This window comes from Podarcis cretensis (genome assembly GCF_951804945.1).
Source record: "Podarcis cretensis genome assembly, chromosome: 15".
Lineage (NCBI taxonomy): Eukaryota > Metazoa > Chordata > Lepidosauria > Squamata > Lacertidae > Podarcis > Podarcis cretensis.
This window is the reverse complement of record NC_137185.1, coordinates 23,910,553-23,926,694: the sequence shown is the minus strand read 5'-3', so window position 1 is coordinate 23,926,694 and position 16,142 is coordinate 23,910,553. Positions and strand designations below refer to the sequence as shown.

Here is a 16,142-nt window from a genome sequence, read left to right as displayed (position 1 = left end):
AATCTCTGCGGCACAATGAGGCACAGCTGGAGTGATGGCAAATTAAAATTTCACCGGTAATTTAGGGTAGCCCAGACCTTGGAACCACTGCCATCCACAAAGATTGCGCTTTTGCCCCAAAGATTTATAGGAGAGATCGTGAGGATGCTCTCGCCTGGCGCATTCCAAACAGCCATAATGGCAAGGGGGCGGGTGGAGCAAGAAATGTGAGCAGCCAGGCAGGTAATGGAGTACACCAAAGAGAGTCTGATTTATTAAAGGGGTGGGAGAAGTGTGCTTTCTCATATATTAAAGGTGCTCATGAAAGGGCCGGAGGAAGCAATTTTTTCATAATACAAAAATTGAGAAGAAAGGAGTAAATCAAGAAGAGGCTTAGACTCAAAGGGCATGTTCTGATGTCTCCGCAAAGGCTGAAGTGTTCAGAGCGGGCCTCTCACTCCTGTCCTAGAGATGATGGATAGGTCATAGGTTAGCAGGGCTGGGGAAAGCTCCCTGTTTGAAGCCCTGGAAAACCAATGCTGGTCAGTGTGTAGACAGGACTGTGCTAGATGGACCAGTGCTCTGACCTGCTAAAAAGGAGCATAGAGTAAGTCAGGGGTTGGCAAGGTTTATCTTGCCTGGGCCGGATTAGTCCCGTGAAGATCCCTCCTTGGGCTGAATTGCACATGTGTGTGAGCACGCCTGCCCCATGATTTTCAGCGTCTGCATGTGGGTAGATGCGATTTCCGGCATCCGCATGCGCGCAGATGCAATTTTCCAGTGCCTGCATCTGCACAGACGCAATTTCCAGTGCCGCAGAAGCAAGTCCCCAAGCGAGCAGGCAACTTGGGGGGGGTTCGGGGGGGGCTCATGGGCTGGTCAAACGACCTCGACAGGCTGCTTCCGGCCCATGGGCCTTAGGTTGCTGACCCCTGGAGTAAGTGGTGGGGGAAGAGCAGCTTGAGACTCTGGAGAGCAGCTGCTAGCCAGAGTAGGCAATACTGGGCTAGACCAGGACAGGGAATCTGAAAGCCACATTTACTCCTAAGCAAGCATCCATGGGTCGCACATCCATGGTGGGCAGGACCAGATGCAAAAGTGGGCAGAGGAAGGGGTGTGACTTAGCTTTGTACAGGGCACTATGTTCCAGGCACATAAAACTCAGGGGTTTCTCCACAGGAACTCAACTCCTCTCATTCCATCCAACACATTCCATCCATGGACACATCCAGATGAGCAAAATCACTTGGGGAGGGTGCAGGACAAGGTTGGTGAGAGATGGAAGGGGCTCAAGGGCCAAATAAATGGACTTGGGGGCACTTTCAGCCCCTGGGCTAAGGTTTCCCCACCAATGGCGTAGCATGGGTTCCCAGTGTCCAGGGCTGCATGGAGGGGTGGGGAGGCAGGGAAACAAGCAGAGTACGCATGCACATTCAACAGCCTAACAGTGTCCCGTCACCCAGGAGATCACAGCCACAGAGACAAGAAAAGAAGAGTTGTTCCACTGTCTGGAGAGGTCACTTCCTGGTTCGCATGGAGAAGCCGCTTTCAACAAAGCCCAGTGACGGAAGCACATAGCTGTACTGAGGCAGCACCAATGTTGAAATTTTGCTCCCCTAACAATTTTGCACCTGGAGCCTTCCTCCGTACAGCTTCCAGTCCGTGTGGAGACAATACTGAACTAGATGAAACAATCCTCTGACTTGCTTCCTCTCTTCCTATTATATTTCCGCAACTTAGGAGCACAGGTAGTACATCCAGTCAGACCCACTTAAAGTAGGGGGGTACATTTTTTTTTAAAAAAACCCACACACCTCAATTTGGGGTTCCTCCAGGTAACCCAAATCCAACATGTCCCCGTGTAGGATATTGCTGTTAAGAACATGGGAAGAGCCTGCTGGATCAGGCCAGTGGCCCATCAAGGCCAGCACCCTGTTCCCACAGTGACCAGCCAGATGCCTGTGGGAAAACGGGAGGCAGGATTTGAGCACAAGAACCCACTCTCCCTTTCTGAGGTTTCCAGAAACTGGCATTCAGAAGCATGACTGCATCTGAACATGGAGGCAGAGCTTAGAGATCATGGCTAGTAGCCATTGAAAGCCTTCTCCTCTATGAATTTCTCTAATCCTTTTAAAGGCATTTCGGCGAGTGACCATCACTGCTTCCTTCCTCTGTGCAGAAAATGGAGGGAGACAGTTCAACTTTTGAGCTGCACACACCCACCCAAAAAAAATAAATCCTGCTGAATTAATTTAGATAATCAAAACCAATCCATCTTGATCAGATGAATGCCCCAGCTGAGGCATGAGATAGTCAGGATGGTTCATTTGGTGACCATTGCACACAAACACACAGACACTGCTTTGTCCCACCCCACCTAAAATCTGTGGCATTGGGAATCAATTTCCATCTCCTGAACCAAAGAAGACTCTATGCTCTGAACAGCTGCATGGCAGGGAGAGTGGGAACAATGTAGCCAGAAAGGTGTGCTTCCGTTTGTCAGAATGCCACACAATGGGAGATGCTGTGCTTTCAGAACTTCTCTCGGTAGTGCAGCTCTTAAGGATGTTAGAGTCCCCTTCAGGTCAGCTCTTGGCAACCCACACTTCACATGCAGTATACGGAGCACAATGAGAACCCTTTTGAAGATCACCCTCTTCAGAATCACCTAGTGTTTGTTTCTGTGCTGAACATGTTCTTGGGTTGAGCAAAAGCAGCATTTGAAAAGGATTTGTCCGGCCCGTTTGAGCCAGAAGAGGCAATCCTGACCAGTGAGTATAGGTTACTCCTTATCGTGTTTACATTATTTGACATTTGTGCAAAACCTACGGTAGCATGGGAATGAGGTGGCTCTTGGGATCATACCACTTCAGTTTTGGGGGGGGGGAATTGCATGCGCAAAAGGCGTGTGTCTGGCAGAAACCTTGGGAATGTGAGGGCCAACCACATCACCAGCACATGTGCTTCAATAATCCCATTACCATTCAATGAGTGCATTCCACCTTTTTGTAACATTTGCATAGATACTTCCCCTGCTGGCTCCTAGAAGATGAGGGTGGGATGGAATACCCTGGGTAAGGCACCTTCAATGGGTTTTCTTAACCTGCAAGGTGCAAGACATGTAAGCAGAAGCATCTCCTGTGTTGGCTGTGAGCTGCATGAGTGCAATATCAGAAGCTGCCAGGTTAGAACCAGGAACCCCATGACTCTAAGCATGGTTCAGGATCAACATGGGGACTTGTAATGGTTGGTGGTGGACCTGGAACTCAGAAGGGTCCATATCCACCCCTGACACCCACCTACCAGGACTCCTATTCAGCATTGCTGCTGCCCCTGCCCTTGCATTGAGAGACCTCAGTTGGTACTACTGCACACTACTGCTGCCCGAACAAAACACTCCCCTCATTCAGATGCACTGCCAGTTGACTACAGCAGGCGTAGTCCCAAACATCTGGAGGGCCAGAGTTTGCCTATGCTTGGGCTACAGCACTCAGGAATGCTAAACCAGCATTTGGCTTCAATGCATGGTAGACAGCCATCACCTTAGATTACCCAAAATTCAGGGTTCAACTTTGATGTTGTGCATTGCAATGTAAGGTGGTGAGCAGCATTTGTGCATTGGAGCCTGGCTTGCTTTACAAAGCACCACTGCAGCTTGTCTGCCTGCGGGCCTGCCTGCCTGAGAGACAAATCCAGGTCCAGATGAGGGATTGGTAGTGGCATCTCCTGGCGCAACAGGATTAACATTGGAGGGGAGACTGATAGGGCAGCAGTATAGTGCAAGGGGCCATGTTTGCATGGATCCATCAAAGTCCTAAGGAAATCTGGCCTGGCTGACTCTTGCAAGAAACCACCTGAGCTGCAGGTTGATGTAACTGCTTAAGCCAGCTTTCCCAATCAGATGTTGACTAGATGTTTGGAGCTACAGCTGCCATTAGCCCCAGCCAGTATGGCCAAAAGCCAGAGTTGATTTGAGTTATAGTTCAACAATATATGAAGGACCCCACATTGGGGAAGTCTGGCTTAAGCAGAAAAAGGTTCCCAAGTCCTGAATGGTCTCTGCTCATCTGGACTTTGAACATTGATTCTCTTCAACAGAAAGAGCTGTAAAGGGCTTCCTATTCAGACTATTGCTTGATCAATGATTGTCCTAACTGGCTCTTGGCTTGTTCTCTGGTTCCAAATTCCTGGCTTTGATTCCTACCTTGCCCTCCTGGCTCCTACCTGACAGCTGTATGTGACTTCCCTCTGAAATGCAAAATGAGAACGGAAGCGCTGTTCAGGCAATGGGTTCTTTCTCAGTCTTAAGACTTCGGCAAATGGCCAACCTCCCCACCCTCAGGAACTGGTTGTAGACATTAGTAGGATAACAGAATAAGAATAAAGCTAGCTACCCACAACATGGGACGCGGGTGGCGCTGTGGGTAAAACCTCAGCACCTAGGACTTGCCGATCGCATGGTCAGCGGTTCGAATCCCCGCAGCGGGGTGCGCTCCCGTCGTCGGTCCCAGCGCCTGCCAACCTAGCAGTTCGAAAGCACCCTCGGGTGCAAGTAGATAAATAGGGACCGCTTACCAGCGGGAAGGTAAACGGCATTCCGTGTGCTGCGCTGACTCGCCAGATGCAGCTTGTCACGCTGGCCATGTGACCCGGAAGTGTCTGCGGACAGCGCTGGCTCCCGGCCTATAGAGTGAGATGAGCGCACAACCCTAGAGTCTGTCAAGACTGGCCCGTACGGGCAGGGGTACCTTTACCTTTACCTTAGCTACCCGCATGTGAGTTGGGATGTGACATGCATGGGAAGGTGAAAAGTAAGCCAGAGTTTGAGTATGCTAAACACATATTATCTGATCTGTGTGCACCATGAGGCAATGATGATCGCAAATCAATATGGTGATGAAAGAGGAAACTCAAGCAACCTCTTGCCATTCCTCAGTGAAAGTTCTGGGTGTTCACCCAAATCTCCTTCCACAACTTATTTGCAAGAGCCCTGCCCAAACCCAACCACAGTGGTGAGAATGAGCGTCAAAGGATGGCTGAATGTGACTCTTGTATAATGAATTATGATGTGCTTCTATTGTGCAATGTGGCAAGTCAACCCTGGGGGTGGTGGCCCTACCATTAGGCAGAGGGAGGCAACTGCCTCAGGCACCAGATCCTGTGGATTGACAGTGAGCTGTTAGGGAACAAAGCTTTGTGTGTCCTGCACCCCCAAGGTGAGGCTGTTCTCCAGTTTTGAAGTGTCAATTCCCAAATGGCCCTTGACCTCTGTTTGGAATCCATGCAGCTGACCCCATCACAGTCATTCTGAAAGTCACTTCTTTTATTGTATCACAAACTCCCCAACACCCAGCTATGTCCAGTAACCTAGTGGTCTGTCTGATTAACTCCAGTGGTTGACTCTTTAGTTTCTGATTTCTTAATTTTCTTAACTTTCAATCTTGCTCTCCAACAATGATCTCATGTAATGTTACAACACTGATAAGATCAACGTGCCAATAAGGACTTACAATACTAGGTCAATGGGGTGGACTAAAACAACATTTTTTATTCCCTCCTCCCCCCTCCCCAAAATCTTGAAAATCACAAGCTTAAAACTCAGAATAAGTCAAGTTCTTGGCTTCTTTTATGGCAAATGAAGAACTTACGTGTTTAACATTTTGCAGCGGAATAAAAGCTAAAGCCCAAGATCAAGAGACCTCTCCCATCACTAGTGCAGAAGTCCCATTTATGATAGACACAAGCATTAGACTTTCACACCAGCTCAGTTGTAACAGTAGATGAAATTTGCCAAGCACACACAGAGTCCCTTAAACCTCCATGCAAATCTGAGCAATGGGTCTTTCCAACTCAACATTCCATCTGGTCAACCAGATACCACAGGAATGTTCACATTCAGTCATGCTTTTAAAACTACTGATTTTATGCTTATTTTGAGAATGTTGTCATTTCAAGTGTAAGTCAACAAACCATGTTTTTTTCTGCTTTTCCGGAAATCAGACCATGGTTTGTCTGGTGGGCTGCATTCTGGTGTTCAAACAAGTCACACTGTGACTAAACAAACCATGTTTTAGCCTTATCTATGAACCCAGGCCACTGGGTCCCGCCTTCTTTGGTTGTGGTAACAAGAGCAGCGGCAGACATTTTGCAAAACTAAGAAGCCAGCCATTGCAGCGTGTGAGAGAGATTCTTCTCTTTCCACTGTTATCTGGTCTTACAAACCCCACCTCTAACTCAGCCTAATTCAGAACTACCAGGACTCAGCCCCATCCATAAATCACAGCCTCTGCATCGGGAGACAACTCAGGGACCTAGACAGAAGGCCTATAGATCAGTGGCAGAGCTTTGCATGCAAAAGGTCCCAAGTTCAATCCCCGGCATCTCCAGGTAGGGCTGGGAGATAACCCTACCTGAACCCCTGCAGAGCTTCTGCCAGTCAGTGTAGACAATACTGAGCCAGATGGGCCAATGTGTGGTGTGGTAGAGCCATGGAGCCGCTCTCCTGACACCAGCATCACTACAACTTACCTGGATGGTGGTTGGGCAGGGTGGGGCTCTAGGGCTGTATGGAGGCACCAGCAAAACCACTCTGAGTACTGTACTGCAGAAGCACCAGTCCTGAACTCGCCACCTCCCTTCCTTGCCCCAGCTCAGGTAAGCAGCAGAAATTCAGTGTGTCAGAAGGGTGGCTGTCTCTCTTTACACTTGTCCCTACTGGCAGCTTCTTATCTTCCTATGAGAAGCCAGATTTGTGTGTCGTGTTTTTGCACCTCTCCTAATAGCAACAGTCCTTTCATCAATAAGGGATAACAAAGAACTGGATTCAATGCATATACTTCGGAAGGCTTGTTTGTTCTCTGAGAGGAAACTTGTTACAAAACACAAACCTCTCTCAAAGCTACGGGAAGTCTCCAAGCCCCCTTCTCCAGTGAGCACGGAGGTATCAAAGGCTGGCTAAGTACTTTGAACAGGTTTTCATCTGCACACCACTTTGTTTAAATTTGAAACACCCAGTTCCAGTCACTGACAGTGCTTCTAAAGAGCTTCATTAAGCCCACAAAAGGAAACAAGGAGGAAGAAAATAAATTTTAAAAGGCAGGGGGGAAATCAAAGCCTTCTCACTCAGATGAGATTTGACACAAGATGAGGGCTGGGCCCACAGTTCTTTGTTATTTCCAGACCTGTGATTGTCAGATATTTCTTATGCTTTATCAGGTTTTTGTGGGTGGAGGGAGAAAAATAACCTTCAGAAAAAGAGTACTGGAAATAAAAATATTTATAAATATAAAAAATGTATCTAGCTCCCTGGAAGCACTTCCAGATTCTGTTTGTAAAACTCTCTTTTGCTAACAGAGAATGTTTGCTCCAATGCTTTGTGTGTGAAAGAGAATTTTATTCAGTAATCTTTTTTTTTCCACCCTGTTTTGTACTTAGGGTATTTTTGTAAACTTTTCCTTCACTCTTTCTTCAACTCTGTGAGCCTGAAGGCTTGGCAGCTTTGACAGAAAGTTTTTGTAAAAAAAAACGGGGGGGGGGGGACCTCGGCAAGAAAATGAAAGAAAGAGAAAGAAAAAGGAACAGAATCCAAGGAGCTTTAAGGATAATACAGTTGGTAACATGACACCTCACGCAGTCTTAGCATCTGCTCTGACATTCAAATAGAAAGACAGAGCTGGAAAAAATCATATAATCCTGCTGGAATCTCACATATTGGGCTTAACTTTGGAAAGCAGTAAATTCTGAGAGGCTTTTGCCTCTGACTGCTAAAGGCTAGAGCATGCTCTGCTGAAAATAGAGAAAGGAAGGGGTGTTGCCACATTTCTGACTCTCGCGGGTTTATCGCAGATCTTAGATATAAAGACAAGTCATCAAGGAGACATTTGCTGTTTTGCTTTTTCAAGTTCCATAATGGAGGGGAGGCTACCATTTCCACATAGTTTCCTCAAATAGAGGTACAATGGGTGGGCAGAAGTTGCAATTAAAAAAAAATACCCAGGTATCCTTTGGATTTTACATCATCAGCACTTGCAATCTGCAAAAATGCATAGTGATTAGCAAGCAAGCGAGACTCATAAACGGCTCTTCAGCTTTGCATATATCCCACATAAGCCATTGCGGTGACTTACAGCAGGTGTGGCTAACCTGTGGTCCTTCAGATGTTGTTGGACTCCAGTTCCCATCAGCCCCAGTGACCATGACCAATGGACAGGGTTGATAGAAGTCGTAATCCAGCCATATCTGGATAGTGCAAGCTTAGCCACCCCTCACTTAGAACCACTGGGAACCAAGTTAAATCCCCACTCACACATGATACTAACGGAACAATCTTGGGACAGTCACTTTCTCTCAGCCTGTTCTACCTCACAGGGATGTTGTGAGTATAAATTGGAGGGAGAGGCATACACACCATCCTGAGCTGCTGATAAAGGAGGGATGGAATAAAAAAAGCAGTAAAAAAGAGGCTGCCCTCGATGTGGTGTTGTGGTTAAGAGCAGTGGACTCGTAATCTGGTGAATTGGGTGACCTTGGGCTAGTCACACTTCTCTGAAGTCTCTCAGCCCCACTCACCTCACAGAGTGTTTGTTGTGGGGGAGGAAGAGAAAGGAGATTGTTAGCTGCTTTGAGACTCCTTAGGGTAGTGATAAAGCGGGATATCAAATCCAAACTCTTCTTTTTATTTTATTTTATAAAAAGCCAGTTTGTAACTCTCAGAGCATTACACCTGGCTGGATTTAAATTGGGTCAACCATTTTTTCTGTGTTTGGGCTCTTGGCTTTGACTTGAAAAGACATTAACACTCCCTTGGCATTGGCAGGGTGACAAAGTCCCCATTTCCAAAGGGTTTCATACCAAGCCTCTCTCACCCCAGCCTCATATGCAGACCAGAGTGAGCGAGCAATGCTCAAAACCAAGTTCCAGTTTTTTATCTACATGAGCAGCAAGAATCAGGTCAGGAGATTTCCAGTTAATTTCAGCTCCCCTCAAGTCCTGGCATGCCTTGTGAATCACAGCCTACAGGCAAGGCTTTGGAATGAAGCTAGGGAGGCCAGCAGATGGGGAAAAGAAACAACAAGTTTCTAATCCCATACTAAATGACGAACACTCATTGAAATGTCATCTTCTGAAATTCTTGCTCATGACCTCCATTTTATTTTATTTTTGAAAGTTACTATCCCAGGGGTATAATAAAAAAAAGGTTTGTTACTTTTCCCAGTGTACAGGCAAACAAAATTGTAGCTAAGGACATAGGAAGCTGTCTTACACCAGGTCAAATTATTTGTCCACTTAGCCCAGTCTTACTGACACTCATATAACTGTCAAATTATATGAGGGGTCCTGAGGGTCATCTAGTCCAACCCCTCTGCTGTGCAGGAATCTCAGCTAAAGCATCCATGACAAGTGACCATCAAACCTCTGCCTAAAAACCTCCCATGAAAGAGAATCCACTACATTCCAAGGGAGTCTGTTCCACTGCCGAGCAGCTCTTATTGTCAGAAAGTTCTTCTTGATGGAATCTCCTTCTTGAAACTTGGACTCTCCTTTCTTGTAACTTGAAGCCATTGAGTTGGGTCTTATGCTCCAGAGCAGGAGAAAACAAGCTTACTCCACCCTCCATGTGACAGCCCTTCAGGTATTTGAAGATGGCTATCACATCTTCTCTCAGTCTCCTCTTTTCTAGGCTAAGCATACCAAATTCCCTCAACTGTTCCTCATATGGCTTGGTTTCCAGACCCTTTATCCTCTTTGTTACCCTCCTCTGCACACCTTCCAGATCACTCCAGGTGTGATCTGAAGAAGGCAGAATAGTGTGGTACTATTACTTCCCTTGACTGGGACACTATACTTCTGTTTACGCAGTGTAGAACAGCTTTTTTGCTGCTGCATCACACTGTTGGCTCATGTTAAGCTTGTGGTCTACTAAGACCTCTAGATCCTTTCCCCATATAATACTGGTAAGCTAGGTGTCTACCATATTATATTTGTGCAGCTGGTTATTCCTGCCTAAGTGTGGAACCTGACATTTATCCCAGTTGAAATTCATTTTGTTTGCTTTGTCAATCTGTTCAGTTCATCTTGAATCCTATTCTGTCTTCTGCAGCATTAGCTACCTCTCCCAGTTTGGTGTTATCTGCAAATTTGATGAGCAGTCCCTCAACTCCTTCATCCAAGCCATTTTAATAGATGTTGAACAACAACAGGCCCAGGGCATAACTCTGACTGGCAGCAGCTCTCCAGGGTCTTGTGCAGAGATTTTCCACATCACTTGCCACCTGAACCTTTGGCGATGGGCAGGATTGAGCCCAGGAGCTTCTGCGTCCAAAGCAGTGAGCTATGTGCCTTCCCTGATACATCAGCACATGTTTAAGGGTTACCCAGATCCCTAGTTAGTCCCACATGTTCATCATCTCTTTAACCCTCTCAGTAGTTTGTCCCATGAGACGTGATGCTCTGCTCTTGGGGAGGGGGAGAAATTTAGTTCAGTTCACCTTGAAGGCTGAATCTATCAAATCCTCCCTTTTCAAAACTAAACGAGAACCGAAACACAGCCATCCATTGAAATTCACACTTCTCGAATTTTGCGGTGCATCGTTCTAATAATGTGCACAAAAATGCATACATCGGGGAAAAGCATGCAGCAAAATGCATGCATTAGTGACAATAGCATATACAAATGCATTATGTTGGAGGAAATTGCATACAAAAGTGAGTGTTAAGAGAAGTGAGCACTTAAAATGCTGATGAATTTTCACAAACTTTTGCAGAAATGTGAACAACTGAACTTAAAAGTGGAAAACAAATGAGGAACCAAGAGAAAGTGATATTGACAGATTAGTCCATCCCTATGTGCATATCTGTTTTGCTGTGTCCAATCTCTGGGCAACCAGGTATCCTTCCAGGCTTTCTTATGGGGCTGTTACCTATCAGGGTTGACAATAGTGAACTTTATAGACTACTTGCTTGCTTGACCTCCATTAGAATTATCATTCCCTCTAATAACAAACTCAGGGAACAAGTGCCAATCTGGGAGCCAGTGGGCTCCTTCGGGAGGATGCGCAAGATTTAAATTGAATCATCAGCAACAACTGGATTGTATTCAAAATGGGGTCACTGGGAAACAAGATGGAGGTGTCAGCCTGCTTCTGGGAAAAACTCCAAGGATAATTCAGCAACACTCGCTGGCCGTGAAATGTTGGGTGTCAGTAGGAAAAGGAAAAATGGAAGACACAGTGGTGTGGATAGATTGGAGAAGCCTAGAGGAGTGCATTGCTGGCTGAAATGCTGGATAGGATTTAGAGGTGAGAATACATTGATTTTTGTTGCTGCTGTGAGTCCTAAAATTATACACTTCCTGTTGAGGGTGCCTCTGACCGATATTTTGACTGGCCTGGCTGTTTTTATAATGCCATCTATTTATTTCCAATGGCCTATTCTTTAGCATTTACATGTAGGAAATTATTACCTCATGAACTGTTGCTTAGTTGAGAAAACACATCAGATAGAGTTTTCAATGGGTGCCACAGCCATTAGCTTCCCCTAATTCTCCACCTCTTCTTAGGTAAAAAATAAATAAATTGAAAATCCTTTCATTTAAAAAAAAAAGTCTTCTCAGCTGTTTCTGAGAGAATTTTTTTTGTTATGATTATTCATATGTCTTTAAAACTATTTTGTGAGGCTCCCTGTATAAAACATGACTATACCTTTTTAAGCCACTGGGCACCTTCAGTGTCGAGGGTGTTGTACCCAAAACAGAAAGAAAAGGAAAAGAAAATCCTTTGAGAAAATAAACACCTCTCAAAGAAAAGTAGGGAGACAGAGAAAAAGAGAAGACAGGTTGATGTTAAATATTTGGGGGGCAGAATCTTGAGGGGTGGACACTGGAAATGTCTAGCCAGGGTCTTCATCCTCTTATATCATTCAGGGAATAAAAAGTCCAAAAATATTTGGGTTTATCTATATTACCCCCTTCCTTCCAGGTGTTTTCTGAGGTAAAATCCCCCTTCTACAGAAACAGAAAGGTGTTAAAATCCTCCTATGTGATGTAAGTCCCTCTCAGGTGAGTACATCCTTATTCACCCTGCAGCGCTCTGTCATGAAAAGTTGTACCTGCTAAAACTATTCTTTACAGAAATATGAGGGCTAAGCCATAGAAGTTTCCAGCAGTCTCTCTTTTTCTTACTCTCTCTCTCCTGCACGAAACCCATCAAGCTTTAACCCATCAATCACCCATGCCTTGTAAACTGTTCACTGTAATTGTCACTCAGCTACTTTACAGCGCCAGAAACACCCTTACAACAATGACCCTCAATTCAGTTCACGAGCACAGTATATCCTGTCTTCCATTCTCTCTCTCTACCATCCATGCCTGACACACACCCCAGGTCCCACAGACATATGTCCTGACAGCTGCCATGAGCACACATCCAGATTATACCAACAACCCAGCTTCTGACTTCCAAATGTCAGAACAGTCTCCAGAGCCTAACTTTTTTATATAGCCTAACTTCTTTGAGGATGGCACTTGGGGCCTCCCCTTAAAGGTATGAAGACCCAGGTTGTCCTTCATCTTGACAATCAATAATTAGTCTGCACATGCATGCTCCTTGTTTGCAAACTCCAGCATCAAGCAGCAACTGGAATACGTGAATCTGCCAACACTAGAGAGTTTCATAACATTTTGCCTCAAAATACTTCTAAGGCAAAAGGTTTTAGCTCAGTATTTGAGCATCTGCTTTGCATGCAGAAGGTTCCAGGTTCAATCCCTGGCATCTGCAAGTAGGTCTGGATAAAACCCCTGGCTGAAAGAGCTTCTGTCAATCAATGCAGACAATATTGAGCCAGATGGACCAAATGATCTGACTCAGTGTCAGGCAGCTCTTCCTATATCCTATATCAGTGCACACATAGCAGGGTGCAAATCATCACATGTTGGGATATCAAGTGATAGGCATGCATGTGTGAACCAGCCGGACAGGCCCACTGTATCACATTTATGTCATTAGACATAAGAAGGTTTGCTGGGTTGGAAATGGGGTACTTGAGACTGAATCAAGATGTCTCCCTTCCTGATATGGAAAGAGTAAAGGTCCAGTATAATATGTAGGAAAGGAACAATACCTCTTTGCCGGATTTCTCAATCTCTACCGTCACCGTGGTATGGTTCTTGTGCTCCTGGAACATGCAGAGGTAACAGATGCAGACCTGGTCCGTCTGGCAGAAAAGCTCCATCGTCTTGCCATGCACAGGGCATTTCCTGGCTTCAAAGTCCTTGATGGGGTCAAGGAGCTGGTGATCCCGGAAGGCAGCCCCTTCAAAGTGAGGCTTCAGATGGAGCTCACAAAAGCTGGCTTGGCACACAAGGCAGGACTTCACGGCCTTCTGCTTGTTGTCAATGCAGGAGTCGCAGAGGACCTCTTCAAGGACCCGGGGCCTTGAAGTGGACCCTCTGCTCACCCGGTTGAAGTTGGATCTCTTGGTGTCTCCTGATTCCCCAAGGGAGACAGTGGGTTTCCTCAGATCTGCAATCTGCCCACTGGAATACAGTGGCTTCTTCACATCCCCTTCGCTGGTGAAGGTTTTCTTTGTTTCCATGTTGTATATAGACTTCCTCAGGTCCCCTCTTTCTGGGAAGGACATCTGGGACCTCCGAGGCTCCCCTAGAGGCATGGAGGGGAACGCTGGCTTCTTGCCCTCCCCAGACTCCATGTTGAAATAGGTTGACCTCTTCTCATCAGATTCAACAAACTGGATGATTGGCCTCTTCCAGTCGCCCCCAGAATATATCGATTTTTTGAGCTGTTCTATCTCCAGCGCAGGGCTGTTGTTATTCTTGTTGGCATCTTTCTCCCCTTTGCTTGGGCTAGTCGGTTTCTTCCCTTCTTCTGCCTCTCTTGGTGGAGAGGCTGGGGTCTTCACGTCTTCTGACTTACTTGTGGTCCCATTAGCTCTTGCTGCCTCCATCCCGTAGCTTTTCCTCCTGGCCTCAACACTTTCTTTCTTTTCTCTCTCTCCTGCAACTGTCAGGAAACGGCAGAAGTTTTGGACTGCCTTACCCTTTCACAAAAGCTGGCACTGGCTGCTGTCCCGGCAAGGAATGGAAGAACAATACGTCAAAAGCTTTACCTAAATGCCACACCTGAAAGATGGGGAGGAGAAGTGAGATACCTGAATTACACTGGGCAGAGCCAGAGAGAGAGAGAGAGAGAGAGAGAGAGAGAGAGAGAGAGAGAGATGTTACAAAAGGCATCAAGAGAGCCAGCTGCATAGTTAATTATACAAGCCAGCCCACACCCAAGAACATTCTTGTCTAACCAGGTTTGGGAATGAAGGGTTGTTTGTGTGTCACTTTTTTCTTTCAAAAATAAATTTCATTAAGAGGCAGCAACCAGTTCTGCTACCTACTTCGAAAATAGTTGCTTCTGTTGACAGCACGAGTGGAGTGACCTTCTCTGCTGCATGAGCAGGATTATACGTAGAGTGTAAGGTACAAGAAAGGTGGGGGGGGGTAAGTGGACTGCTTGTGTGTACATGCAACTAGGCTTGCCATTGGAATTGATGCAAAGAGTCATAATCAGACAATGAACTAAGGATATTAGAGTTTCCATGAGAACTAGAAGCAGAAAATGTCTGAAGCTGAGAATCTCAGCCTCTGACATTGTTGTTTGAATGCCTGCACCGCAACACTTGACTAGTTTATCTAAAGGAGGCTGAAAGTACAACATTCTGCACACTTACTCTCCTGACAAATGGTGAGAGAATTGGCAGAAATGTCTTCATTCACATATGAGTATTCATATGGGGAAGGCCCATAGCTCAGTGCTATAGCATCTGCTTTGCATGCAGGGGGTCCCAGGCATGTCCCAGTAGGACTGGGAGAGACCCCTGCCAGAAACCCTGGAGAGCTGCTACCTGTCAGTGTGCACAATACTAAGCTAGATAGACCAATGGTCAGACTCCCTATAAGGCAGTTTCCTATATTCCTGCCATCCTGGTTATTTATTCTGATTCTCCATGGACACACACACACCCCAACACACATCAGGTCTTTTCCTCTCTCAACGGCCCTCCAATTATCTGTGCACCCAGTTAGTTCAAAGCTTTTAATAGCTACCAGAGCATTTCAATAAATGTGGACATTGTACGCGTCTGTGTTTATAATTTTCTGCATTAGGATTTCATTAGTGGTTCAGAATAGGCCTTGCCTGCTCCTTTATAGAAGCACAGGACATGTGCTTTAATTGTTTAAAAATGCAGGTCCTTAAACAAAACAAAACAAATTACACGGGCTGTTTATGACTATATATGCTGGGCTTAATCCCTCCTTCCCCTCCTGCTGCCGCCGCCTTCCTTCACTCTCTGCTTCTTGGGTTGAGGTGATCTCTTAAGACAATAGCCTTTGGGGAACTTGAGTCGATTAAGGAATGTTCTAGGGTGGAGATCTGTGTTCTCAGATGTACTGAGGCAAGTATGCAAGGCTTGCTTGCTTGCTTGCCTGCTTTTGTTCTGGATTTAACACTTCAAGTAGGAGAGAATGAACTTCAGGTAGCCAGCCACTGAACTCTGCAAAATAATAAAGGAAGTACTTCTACAAATGTTCCATTCAACATGTCTGGTAAGGATGTAAGAACATAAAAAGCTCCTCCTGGGTCAAGCCAAATGGAGCCCATCTGGTCTAGAATTCTGTTCTCACAGTGGCCACCCAGATGCCTGCAGGAAACCCACTAGCAAGACTCAACACTTTCTCCTCTGATGATTTCCAGCAACTGGTATTCAGAAGCATTACTGCCTTTGATCACAGAGGCAGAACACAGGCATCATGGGTAGTAGCAACTGATAGTCTTCTCCTCCGTGAATTTGTCCAATCCTATTTCAAAGCCCTCCAAGTTGTTGGCTATTACTGCCTCCTTTGGGAGTGAGTTCCATAGATGAACTGTGCACTGTGTGGAGAAGTGTGTGAAGAAATGGTAATCCTGGTGCTCAGACTGGGAAATGTTATGCCACCTTCGTTGTCCAAACCTCCCCAGATAACAGTTTCTGGTGAGCAGCCTACTGCAAGACTGGTTCCCTCACAGGGGAGCTTTTGACACTAGTGTTTTGTTTAAAACACTAGTGTTTTGTTCAGGAGACAGAAGAGCAATGTCCAGCCACTTTTGATTGATGGGGTC

At 45.9% G+C, this 16,142-nt stretch overlaps 1 protein-coding gene and 1 long non-coding RNA gene across 4 annotated transcripts in view; both read right to left on the bottom strand.

Moving 5' to 3' along the window:
• The window catches only part of TRIM29 (tripartite motif containing 29), a 47,961-nt gene extending 33,799 nt beyond the window's left edge, over positions 1–14,162 (bottom strand). For 2 of the 3 annotated variants that reach the window (XM_079954748.1, XM_079954749.1), the window contains exon 1: positions 13,096–14,162. In XM_079954748.1, the coding sequence (XP_079810874.1) occupies positions 13,096–13,938 (843 nt within the window). In that variant the 5' untranslated portion in view covers positions 13,939–14,162. The remainder of the gene's footprint in view (positions 1–13,095) is intronic. The other variant, XM_079954747.1, reaches the window with a different exon arrangement.
• Positions 1–16,142, bottom strand: part of LOC307203804 — a 446,600-nt gene that overhangs the window by 36,232 nt on the left and 394,226 nt on the right. The window lies entirely within an intron of this gene.